The following is a 13,262-nucleotide window of genomic DNA, read 5'->3' as shown; positions in this document are numbered from 1 at the left end:
ATTCAGTATGTGATGTGTGAGAACATGCGCGAAATTTTGTGGAAAATGAATAGAAAATATTTCTTACATGGATTATTGATTGGTGCAAAGTTATGGGTAGCTTTTTGCGTCACACCTCATGTAAACCGTCCTGTAGTTCATTGAAAACATTTCGGATACGGCTGTGGTGCCATTCGGAACGTGCTAATACTTTATGTTTTTAGTAAACTTATGAAAACTTGGGTCGCTGTGTTCTCAATCCTACGATTATTACAGATGTCATACTGTATACAGTCTGAATTACCAATTTATGATCGGTTCAAGGGAGAAAAATTTTACAAATCCCGGATCGGTTTGCAACGAGGACGATTAATATTTAAGCGACCTCGCTTGATCGTTCCTCACCGTCGAAATGAAAGCGCCGTTAATCGTCTCCGTTAGTTACATTATCGATAATTTGAGCCTTAGAGTTTCCTTTTATGTCAATTTTCATACTAATCCTTTTTCTAGGTGACCTGTTTGTTTCTTCTGACCGCTGGTCAAAATTCTGGTAAGCAGAGGATATGAAAAATTCTGCTTCGAGAAGCCGACTCTTGTTATCATATACTTATTAATTCCGATTACTTTAGCGAGTCAGCGAACATGCAAAATATCGAATCCGGAACAACACTTACATCAGTTGGATATCTTCTGGAGGGAACTGCGTTTCAGTGCAGCTCTAGGTCGAAAATACCAAAGACAGTATTTGGGCCCAGGAGGAGAAATGTATGGTCTTGTAAGTAGTAGCGAATTATTTCGTTTTGCTGCTTGCAGTCTGATACAAGCATTTGGCAGCAATGTTAGAAACGATTGCTATAGTGTCTTTACTCATTTCTGGATCTGTTTCTTTTGGATCTCGTTTACACGAAATAGTTGCCTTCACTAGTGACATACAACACTTCAGAAACTCACGGATTCCCTACAAAAAGAAGCTCAAGAGATGTTGAAGCGCCCTTCTACATCGAAGCCGTTCATCAAATTTCAAGGGTACGTTCAATAGTTTGAAACATAATGTAACTAATCATGTCTCCTCTTAAATGCATTCTTTTACTGCTCTGAGATTAATATTCTTCCATTTGTTTATGCATCCTCTCCTTGACCAAATTGATTTACCCGCCCCCCCCTTGAGGGAGACTGAAAATTCTTGTTGATCTACGTATACTTTTGCGGGATTATGTATGCTCCGTATACAAGAAAGAGCAGAATCACCCGCCTATACTATGTTATTAAAATGTTTCCGAGTTGTAAGAGAGCAGCTGAGTCCAACCGCGCACAAATAAGTGGATGCGTAGCAATATGGCACTGGCAGAGGTCGGCTTCGGGTTTGAGAACGGAGCCATTAGAGTATTATGACCGAATTTTCACAGAACGACGGTTCTGCTTTTTTGTGTAGTAAACACACATAAACATATTGATTTTTAATCAGCTGTACACCAGGTTGTTAAATAATTTTATTGGCTTTGAATAGTTTCAGCAAAATCGGCTTCTTCAGGGGCCTTAAATGGGCGATTCAATTCACAATTTATACGACCCAACCTCTCCATAACTAAACAGTTAAACTTCATGCCTACTTTTTCAACCACCCAGCCAACTTAGCGACTGTAGTGAATGCTCACCTTGGATCGGAGACAGCATGGACCGCTGACTGATCGATCACGAGAGCGAAAGATTCGAATGTCTCATTCCAATCAAAAGAGCCATCTGAAGTATGGTGCGAATACCCGTGTTATCAAGAGATATCCGCCCTTACGGTTCATTTTAGGATTTTTGGCTTGGACCCAAAATGCCTCCAACGTTTTCCAAACTAACCTCTTAGATTCGTGAGCTAAGATTTAAAAAAAAAAATTTTGAAATCAGGGTCCAAATGGCGATCACTCTTTCAACCTATCAATCAGATTGAGCGATAAAATGTTATCCGAACTGTTTTTAAGTTTTCCCATGCTGTACTGTGCCTTTTACATGCAAGATAGTACTTTTTCTTTCGAACATTTGCCTATCTTCAAAAATAAAGAGCTAATTTACATTGAAAACAACGAAAACCCGCTCTGTGCCAGCTGTGGTGCGCGTATTTGTCTTTTAGTTTTTGAGGTTATAAGTTGGCCCTGGGAGCAATACTTGTGATCGCAAATTTTTCCTTTACTTCTTCAATGGCCTACTGTTGTCATCATCTTACCAAACCGCATTATTTTTTATGTTTTTGAGAAAAAAGAGACTAATAGCACGCACAATCCAATGTTATCTGGACCTTTAATGACTAACACAATTCTGCGCATTAAATTCCTTGCCATTCATTCAGAAACAACACATCCATAAGAACAGCTCATAGTCACAGTACTATTTTCTTCACCTAGCACAACCGAGGGACTAATAACAGGGCTATAATGTCTTCTATCATTTCGTGCCCATTCGTCTTTTTTCTCTCTATGTCGTCGAGGAACAACCTTTATCATGCAAAATCAATTCGGTTTAGTATGCTCGAGAGTGAATATCCTACATACACCTCTGTGCACGCTTTGGCAGCTCTTGTTAGAAGCAACGGGACAGTTTTGAAACAGGTTATGCAATTATTCTCCGTCATATTACTTGTCGTACCGGAAGGATAAAATTTCCTCTTTTTTATTTTAGATGATATATCCAGAAGCAACACGCTATGGCTGCTGGGTTAAAGGCGTTAGAAAAGAATCTAAATGTTACGTGGAAGGTGTCTGCCTGTTTGACAAAAAGTATGTATCTGTACTATATAGTTCGTGTATTTCGACTTGATTGGCTTTTTTCAGGGCTCCTGATGATTTTGACATAGAAAAAATAAGAGACAAGCCAAAATGTAGAATTGGACATGATGAAGATTGTGACTATGTGAAACCAGCGACATGTCAGTATCCCTTGTGCTACATCAAGGAGAACTGACAGTGTTAAGACAACCATTTACTTTACCTTGATTTATAGTAGTATTCGTCACAATAAATGATTAAATGGTGGATATTGTCTTTTACATTCTGTTTTCTGGAGAACTTATTTGAGTTAAATTACTATGCATAATCGATTGTGTGCCTTCGTTCACCTCCACGACAGAAAAAATGCACGTGAAATATCTTGGTGAGCATGTATTTATTTGTACGTGAATGAATTCGGGGAAAAAGCACTTTTTGGATTTCGATTATGAGAGGAATTTTGCTGTCACTGGGTAATTGATTTTGGTCGGAAGTGTAGTGATTCACGCGATTCACATAACTCTGTCCCATGAACTCATAAATTATAGCAACAACACTGTTTACTGTAAGAATCGGTGTCAAGTGCGGATCAGCGTACGAACGAGGAAAAATTTACGAAATTATCAAATCACTGGAACAAGTAGTAGAAAGTAATTTACTCAAATTTATAATTTGTCTTTAAAAAAATTCACTACCACCATACGAGTTTACTGCTCAAGAACAACTGGTCCTCGAACTAGCACAGCAAACTTTGACCATCTACCAGAAGTACGTATAGTTAATTTTCAACATTTCTTGAATTCCCAGTGTTTCTAGTAATTTGGTTTGGCGAACAAATTATTAGAAACGTCAAGGGTATAATTGAAAACCCGGATTTTTTTGCAGCAGTGTTTTCAAACAACATCTCTTTTTCTAGTCTTCATCGAATGCTTTGCTCTTTTCCTCTTGACTGATAAATACAGTTCTATGAACGGTTCGGACAAACTGGAAAAATATGACATGGCAGGTGGGCTACAGATTACGTCCTTCTTCTTCTGAACAATATAAATATTAAACGTTATGTTAATGTTTCAGATAATACAGCGAAAGACGGCATTTTATGGATGTCGTATAGTGTCACCTACTATTACCAAGAAATTGTTAATTCTATTCTTATTTTATAGGCAGATTAACGATTATGATCTAGCTCTTAAAATATGATGATGGATCATTATTTACGCTATTTTCAAGTGTTTACATAGCAATAAGTATATCATTTTTAAATATTTTGAAATACATAAGATAAAGAATTTTAAGGACTGTTCTAAGATAACTAGATAGTATGCTTTCGTGATCTCCTTTATTTCTTGTACTATGTAGCTTTTAGTGCGCAGATCTTTGTGCTATTGTTTTTTAATAACAAAAATCGAAAAAATCTATGACATTTCTCATTTTAAGCCCTGGAACGAATTTAACGTTTATTCAAATCAACTTTCATGTGAATCTAATGAAATAATGATTCCTCATCATAAACTTCGAAAATTTGGCTTGACATGGGTGACAGCGAGCATTTATCACATTTTTTTTTGCCCCGGAATTGGAAGAACGTACGCAATAAATGCGTAGAAGGTATTTGAAAAAAGATGGGTTTTTTATAATATTGAACAACGACTATATTAGCAGATCTGTAATCACTCTCAACTGAAAACGGACAACTGTCGATTTGGACCTAAAAACGTTCAGGCCGACATTAAAATCCCAAAGAAACTAGAATTTATTGAGCATTTTGCTTTCAACTGCACAACTCGTCGATCGAGCCATCAAAACTGCATTAGATACACCAATTTATATGGTGTAATTCAGCTAACTGTACTGTAGGAACAAGACGTATTTTCTTACGTTGCGCAGCAGAGATCCGTTTTTACAATATTGCAGCATCGCCCTTCGAACAGGGCAGTAGCTTGGCAGCATTTGCAAAAGGATAAATTTGCAGATTTCTGCGGATACTGTAAAGACTATACCATTGACCGATTCTCGTGCAAATAGCAGGACGCGTCCGCGCTTTACAGGCGCGGGGGCGGTAGGAGGTGGGGGGCGGTGCTGCGGATGGCCTGAGGAAAACTGTTGAAAGTATTGCAGAGGAGCAGATTGCTATCTGTTGAAAATATTTTGCGTATTGCCCGTCTTCAGCGTCAAAGAGCATTAAACTTCTCGGAACAGTGACATGCAAAGAAAGAAGATTCCACTAACGCTGCGACACTCGAAAAATGATATGAAGCAGGAAGATCTAGGATTTCTAGAGTTTTCACGACCTTTAAATACAAGTTTCAGAGGTAGAACTAGGAAGTGGGTAAATAAAGTCAGAGGTATTCGTTTTAAAACGGAGCGAATTTTTGATGAAAACAGGAATATTTAGAACGATTTCTTCCAAATTTTGGTGCGTCTTCGAGAGTAGAAGCTATATAGTAACGGGCTTATTCTCTCACGTGTATGTGTGTGTTCCTGTTTTTCTCTCTGTGTGTGTCACGAGTTTGAAAATTCGAAAAAAAAGGGTGAGGCGGGTCGCACGGCGTCGGATTGGTGCTCCGCCGTACCGCAGTATTATCGCGCAGTAACTTAACGCAATGCACACATTCTTTCTCTTCATCTTATGACTTTCGGAGGCCAAATGCCTCTAGTGTTCGCGCGCAGCGATCTCGTACTCGAAAGATAGTATCGTAACTTATAACTTTATTTCGGAGTTTTGATGACGTTTGACGATTGTTAACGAATTCGCATCTGCATCTTGCTGTAGCTGTTCGAAGTCAAGAATAATTCTTTATTTTAATTGGTTAAAGACTAATCCCTCATTGGATGAGGTAAGGGAATAGTTTTTATTTCAACAGGAGAAAAACAATCTGTTTAAAAGAAAATAGTCGAGACTCAAAGCACAAATAAAAGACGATTTCGAAACATAGTGCTCTCGTCGCTTTTACTTCGATACAGACTTAGTCGTTGAGCGGAACAAAGTTGATTGTTTCTATTTCCTACGTGCTTCCACAAAACACGAACTGTTCATTTATCCGAAACAAATTGCCCAATTTAACAAGTACGTAGCGACATGCTCGTCTAATTGCTGAAATCGTTCGGAGAACGGATTTTTGCAAATGTGTTAAACATGAATATGAAACTCTGAAACTCGTTTACTACTGAATGATGCAGCGAGTACCAGGGAGAAATCCTGGTATCCTTAATTCTTAGTTTTACTTTGATTTTTTGGTTGTTTTGTTCTCTTTTAGATTTTGTTTTATTTTTCGCTCTGCACGTAAATGTGTATACTTCCTCAAAATTTCTATTCAACAGTTTCTGACAATCTTACGCCTTTTCACACCAATTTCCTAGAAAAAACTTCTTTTTAGCAATTATTGATCTACTCTTCAGGTTATTTTTGGGGATATTTTTGGGAGTGAAAGTTAAAACCAAACCAAGAATGATTACACAAAACTAAAGGAAAAACATGATTTCCTGAACAGGACGCATTTGAGATTTTTTTGACATTTGAACTGTGACGATAGCGATTTAGAACAGAAATCAGCTAGTTGAAATCTGCTCGCGCACGAATTGACTTCTTCGATGTTACAACGGATGTGGAGATTTCCACGTGTTTTTGATGAGTAAAAGATAGTAATCAAAGTCCATGAACGCTATAGAGTGTTCGAATCTGTTTGGATCTTCACATGACTCGTGGATAATTCATGTGAAGCAAAGGTGAGTACCTCCTTCGACTATTGTGATTACGTTCATCTAAGCTGTCCGTTGTAACTCAACAAAATGAAAAATTATTCTTGTGAAATACTAGATTTCACTGAAACCAGTTTTGAGATACAGAAGATCCCATAGCTGATTGAAAACGTTTCGGATACGGCTGTGGCACCATTCGGAACGCGCTAATACTTTATGTTTTAGTAAAATCATAAAAATTTGGGTAGATGTGTCCTCAATCCTAGAATTATTACAGATATCATACTCTATGCAGTCTGAATTACCGGTTGAAGGCCGTTCGAAGTGAGAAAAATTTTAAAAAAGCCGGATTGCTTTGCAACAATGACGATCAATATTTAAGCGACCTCGACTGGTCCTTCCTACCGTCGAAATGAAAGCGCTGCTTATCGTCTCCGTTAGTTACATTATCAATAATCTTAAGCCTTAGAGTTTCCTTTTATGTCAATTTTCATACTAATCCTTTTTCTAGGTGATCTATGTGCTTCTTCTGACCGCTGATCGAAATTCTGGTAAGCGGGAGATATGAAAAAAAAATTCTGCTTCGAGAAGCCGACTCTCGCTATTATATACTTATTACTTGCGACTACTTAAGCAAACCAGCAAGCATGCGAAATATCGAATCCGGAAGAACACTTGCATCGGCTAGTTATCTTCTGGAAAGAACTTCGTTTCAAAGCGACTCTAGGTCAAAAGTACCAAAGAAGAGTGAATTTGGGCCCAGGTGGAGAATGTATGCTCTTGTGAGTAGTTGTTGATTATTTCTTTAGCTTCTTGCAAGCATTTGACAGCAATATGATGAATAATTGCTGTGGTCTCTTTTTTCAGGTGTTCTGCAGGATATTTATACGGAATAGTTACCTTTGACTAGTAACATACAACACTTCAGATCCGCACGACATCCTTACAAGAAAAAGCTCGTGATGAGCTGATGGGTAATTCCACTACCTCTTCAGAGCCATTAATCACATTTGAACGGTACGTTCCATATAATATTAGATCTTAAACATAAAATAACTAGTTATTTCTTCACTTAAAGACATTCACCACCGACGTTTCTTTTGACTTCTTTGAGAATGATTTTTTTTCGTTTATGTTTCCTCTCGACCATTTTTTTAACGTATGCTATACCTGTGCAACGATTTTTTTTTGGTAGAATCCATTTACTTATTTGTAGAAGACGGAAAATTTCTGTTGATGAAGACGCACTTCTGTAGTTTTATGTATATTCCATATACAAAGAGCAGATCAATGCGCCTGAACCAGGCTTATAAAATATCCAAAATGATAAGAGAGCAGCTGAGTCTAAACGCACAGAAGTAAGTGGATGCGTGGCAACACGGCGCCATCAACGGTGGGGGTTCGAGTTTGAGAACGGCGCGATGACTATGTAACGACCAAATACTTAGAGAACGACGGTTCTGCGGTTTTTTTTTGTGTAGGGGACAACACACAGACATAGAACGCTGTGAGTCCATGGAGATTAGCCAGTTTGAGCTGAACGGAACCGGAATCCGGAACTGTTTTTCTAGTTTTCTTGGGCTATACTGTATCTTTTACATGCAAAATAGTAGCTTCTCCTTCGTTTTCCCTTTGGTATGATGTCATTTTCCCAATTAACAAGATATTAAATTCCTTCTCTGTTGTTCAGAAACAATACATCCAAGAAGAGCGTATAATCGCATTACAATTTTTGTTTCCTCTTTTCTTTTATCTTCAAATTTTCTCCTCCCTGTGTCATAGAGGAACACCCGTCAACATTCAAATTGAATTCTGTTTAGTGAACGCGACCGTAGACACCCTACATTCACTTCTGTATACGAGTTGGTAAAACTCATGACGAACACGACAGTTTTGGACCAGGTTATGCAGTCATCTTTCATCTTGTTATATTACTTGTAGGTAGCGGAAAGACAAAATTTTCCTTATCTATTCCAGATGATATATCCAAACGCAACACGTTATGGCTGCTGGGTTAAGGGCTTCAAAAAAGGATCTAAATGTTACGTGAAAGGTGTCTGCCTATTTGATGAAAAGTAAGTATCTGTGCTATATGACCTATGTTTATTATTACATTATTATATTATTACTAGCTATATTTATTTCGACTTTATTGGCTTCTTTCAGGGCTCCAAGTGATTTCAAAGTAGAAGATATTAAAAAAGAACCAAAATGTCAGAATAACGAAGGTTGTACTTATAAGAAACCAGCGACATGTCGACATTTCTTGTGTTACGTCGAGTAGAATCCACAGGTTTAAGACAACCATTCCCATTACCCTGATTCATGGTTATATTCGTCACAGTAAATAAATAATAATCATAAGAGTAAGAGTATAGTAATGTAGGTTGTCTTTTTTTCCACAAATGGTATGTGCTGTTTTAACATGAAATCCTGAGTGAATAAGACGTCTTTAAAGAAAATCCTCTTCATCGGATCCATACTCCACTTGGTTGGAAGAGATTGTATCAGTGACAGTAAGAAATAGGATTCTGTCGTGAGCTTTTCCTCTGTTCGAAGGAATGTCACCAAAATATGTGAAATATGTATGCGCGAAGGAGGTGCGCTAGTTACGGACGCGTTGTAGCAAACCGATAACTATAATTGCATTCAATATTCGTCAATGAGTTGGATCTGAGCCACTGAGGAGAGCAAATGAGAGCTCACGCGACGTGAAGAAAGGGAATGTGAAGGCGATCCAGGGTTGTTTTGATTGATAACTCGCTACCTACCTTCTGTCATCTTATTGTATCAGTATGCGAAAATTGATCGGGTATAGTGCAGCGGCTAGAGGTTCCGCTTCCTGCGTGATCGATCGGAGGTTCGAATCCGCTCTAGTGCGCGGGAGGATAAAAACACTGACTTGACACATCGGCTGGCCTCCGCAAGTCATTATATAGTCCAGTTACACGTTCGTAAATCCGTAAACGATTCTGAATTGAATTGAGTGTGGGGGCGCATCCCAAGCGGATCGATTACCGCCAGACACTTTATCCTTTATCCTTTTTGTAACCAGAATTAGCTAGCTTTAATTATTTAGCTCAGAAGTCGCGATAATGTAAAAATAAAGGCGAAAAGTAAAACAGCAGGATCTAATTCCACTGCTGTGACGGGAACTACAGAAAGGCAGTAAATGTTCCAGTCGTTTCGGAATTCGGACGATCAGAACTGGGAGATTGAGAAGAGAAGTAGCGGCAAGCAACTTGCTCAGATTTTGTACCAGTAAAATTTTGATAGAGGACATCCAGTGAGCGAGAAATCTTGTAAATCCAGTAAATCCTCCTTTCTGTAGTAACCTCAGCTTGCTCGCAGAGAGTCTGTTTTAAATTTCCTTGTCGTTGACTGTGTTGACTACGCAATCTTCGGCATTTATTATGGTACTTGTTGCTTTTGTGGTATTAAATTCACGGAATTCTCGGATTCTCGACGAATCTGAAAATTCAGAAGGGGAGAATCTCAACATCAACTTTGCTCCTCAATGCGTGGCTAGTTTAGCATATTTGCACAGATCTGCTTAGGAGTTTGATAAGTCACCTTCTGTTTTCTTAAGATTTTATTCCATATTCACAATGAAATGACTGTGTATGATAAATTGTCTTCTTTTGTTTAGCTCCCAGATGAAAAAAAGCACGTGAAATATTTTTGTGAGCATGTGTTTGTATGCGGTGTATATCCAAGGAGAATGAAATTATTGGATTTTGATTATGAGAGGAATTTTGCTGTCACTAGATTATTTATTGTCCCCGAGGCGTGTAACGAGTCACGCAGGTCACACAACTCTGTCTCTTCAACTTATAAACTATAGCAACGACACTTTTTACTGTAAAAATCGGTGCCAAGTGCGGATCAGCGTAAGAAGGAGGAAAATTTTGCGAAATTATCAAATCACTGGAACAAGTAATAGAAAGTAATTTACTCAAATTTATAATTTATCTTTAAGAAAATCCACTACCGCCATACGAGTTTACCGCTCTAGAAGAACTTGTCCTCAACCTACTACAGCACATTTTGATCATCTACCAGAAGTAAATATAGTTAATTTTCAACATTTCTTAAATTCCTAGTGATTCCAATAATTTTTTGTTGTGAATTGTCAAGAGTATAACTAAAAACCCAAATTTTTTTGTACAGCAAATTTTTACAACAACATCTCTTCTTCTAGTCTCCAACGAATGCTTTGCACTTTCTCTCTTGACTGGTAAATACACTTCTGTGAACGGTTCGGACAAACTGTTAAAATATGGCGTGGCAGCTAGGCTACAGATTACTTCAATCCTCTTCTGAACAATAGAAATACTAAACTTTATGTTAGTGTTTTAGATAATACAGCCAAAGACGGCACTTAATGGTTGTCGTATAGTGTTGAAGGCAGCGTACCACGAATCCGGGGTGGTACGGATTTCAGGTGGAGTATCCGTATACAGGGTCGTAGATTATGGAGACCGGGGTGGTTCCGCTCATCTCTCCCTGAATCACCGCAAGCAGCCGGCCCATGAATGCTGTTTTCTACGGAGCCTTCTTTTGCAGCGCGTCACTCTTGCACGCGTAGCGTTCCTTACTGCCTATCGGGGCAGTCCGAAGTGATTTTCGACAAATTGCAGGACGGAGGCGGCGCAAATGGTGGAGCGTTGCAGTAGATGGCGTTGTACAAAACAGCATTCTGGAGGCGGCTGTTTGCAGTGATGGAGGGAGAGATGAGCGGAGTTACCCCCGTCTTAATAATCTACGACCCCGTTATACGGATACTCCACCTGCAATCCGCACCACCTCAGATTCGTGGTATGCTAGCTTTAAGGTCTCCCATTATTATAAAGAATTTGCTAATTCTATTCTGATTTTATAGACAGATTAAACATTATGCTCAAGCTTTCAAATACATTAAAATATGATGATGGTTCCATTATTTCCGCTATTTTCAATAAGTAATGTTTAATTAGCGATAAGGGTATCGTTTTTAAATATCTTGAACTACATAAGATAAAGAATTTTAAAAATCTTTCTAAGATAACTAGATAGTATGTCTTTGTGATCTCCACTTCACTTCTGTGTACCACATTCAAATTCTCTGATCTCTCCTCACACTAGAGTGCTATAAATGTCTGGCTAGACAATGATTCCTTATTTTTATTCACTCCTCATTACTGATGAGCCTCGGGAGTGAATTATTCTTTCCCTATAGACTTTTTCTTCTCACTTTGTCTCAGTAAAGGGGAGATACGGAGTTCTAGAAGGTTCCTAATCTTTTACTCTTAACTAATCTTATTTAGGTTATAAAAAGCTTTCATTTCAATACTTGGCTCTTCACCGCATATTACCCACGATGTGTCTGATTTGGTTTCCCTTCGCTAAGGTCTCGAAGGGTGTTTGTAACCGGGAAATTCGTGAATGAAAAAATTCCACTATGTATGGTCGTTCGAACTGCACTCCTTTCATCAGAAACCCTAGAACGGCACATTCTTGAAGTTGTACCGGCATATGCAGGAAGATTATTGATTATGTAGATTTCAAAGAGATCTGTTGCTGCTTTACTTCAAGATTATTTGGTGAGCACCATTCTGCTGCATTTACAAATTTCACAGATGGATATAGTCTCACAAGAGAAAAGTGAAAAATGTCCACGTCTGTGATAAAAATGTGTGATCCTCGAATGGACAAAGCAAATTAACAGCTTTCCTATTGAAGGTACACTAGAGATTTCAAACTCGAAAAAAAATCCTGAGAGGATCGCTTTGATTGCATGCAGATTTCAAGCAAGGAGAGATGTTGTTCATCATTCAATTAGTGTACTGCGCGCAGATCTTTGTGATATAGTTTTTTATTAGAAATCGAGAAAAAATCTATGATATTTCAGATTTTAGACCTTGGAATTTCGAATTTGACGTCTATTCAAATCACCTTTCACGTGAAGCTAATAAAATAATGATTCCTCATTATAAACTTCGTAAATTTGGCTTGACTTAGGTGACAGCGAGCCTTTATCGCATTTTTTTTGCCCCGGAATTGGAAGAACGTACGCAATAAATGCCTAAAAGGCATATGAAAAAAGATGAGTTTTTGATAATATTGAACAACGACTATACCTTGGCATTAGCAGATCTGTAATCACTTTCGATCGAAAAAGGACAACCGTCGATTTGGACCTAAACCGTTCAGGTCGACATTAAAATCCCTAAGAAACTAGAATTTATTAGGATTGAGGATTTTGCTTACAACTCCACAACTCGTCGATCGAGCCGTCGAAACTGCATAAGGTACAACAATTTATATGATGTAATTCAGCTAACTGTACGCCCGGAACAAGATGTACTGGCTTACGTTGCGCAGCAGAGAGGCGTTTTCACAATTTTTCAGCCCGCCCTTTGAACAGGGCAGTTGTTTGGCAGCATTTGCAAAAGGATAAATTTGCAGCTTTCTGCGGATACGGTAACAGAGGGAGAGCAGCAGGAAATTATGAGCAGAGCCACCTTCTTAAATAAAGCGACACAAGTCATATCAGATTAATGATACGTTGTCGACAATCGCGTTCTGGGAAAAATCAGCTATAAGAGACGATGGCCTTTTTTTTCGGCTGCGACTGCTACCACATATTATTTTTATCGTCACTGAAATTTAAAAAATAAAAGGTTTTCCGAGACCACGCAGTATATAGGTTTTTTTAGAACCAGGTCTGATTTAATTATTCGAGAAGAAAAAGTGGCAAAAGACTGCAAATACAGCTAAATCAAATAAAGGCAAAAACAAAAAAAACGAATAGAGTCCCTTTTTAGGTTACCATTCACGAATTCCCAGCAACAG

At 38.3% G+C, this 13,262-nt stretch overlaps 2 protein-coding genes across 2 annotated transcripts; both read left to right on the top strand.

Moving 5' to 3' along the window:
* Positions 1–391: 391 nt before the first annotated feature.
* On the top strand, positions 392–2,925 carry RB195_004400 (uncharacterized protein; the record flags this gene model as incomplete). Its single annotated transcript, XM_064182225.1, has 7 exons — positions 392–415; positions 490–529; positions 609–754; positions 923–1,005; positions 2,489–2,573; positions 2,644–2,741; positions 2,796–2,925. The coding sequence occupies 7 exons, from the start codon at positions 392–394 to the stop codon at positions 2,923–2,925; spliced, it is 606 nt and encodes a 201-aa protein (XP_064033492.1).
* Positions 2,926–6,840: 3,915 nt separating this feature from the next.
* Positions 6,841–8,712, top strand: RB195_004399 (uncharacterized protein; the record flags this gene model as incomplete). Its single annotated transcript, XM_013437019.2, has 6 exons — positions 6,841–6,864; positions 6,940–6,979; positions 7,063–7,210; positions 8,249–8,330; positions 8,406–8,503; positions 8,595–8,712. The coding sequence occupies 6 exons, from the start codon at positions 6,841–6,843 to the stop codon at positions 8,710–8,712; spliced, it is 510 nt and encodes a 169-aa protein (XP_013292473.2).
* Positions 8,713–13,262: the final 4,550 nt, after the last annotated feature.

This window comes from Necator americanus, chromosome I, assembly GCF_031761385.1.
Source record: "Necator americanus strain Aroian chromosome I, whole genome shotgun sequence".
NCBI lineage: Eukaryota > Metazoa > Nematoda > Chromadorea > Rhabditida > Ancylostomatidae > Necator > Necator americanus.
The sequence above is the reverse complement of the archived record's forward strand: the minus strand, read 5'-3'. Positions and strand labels throughout refer to the sequence as shown.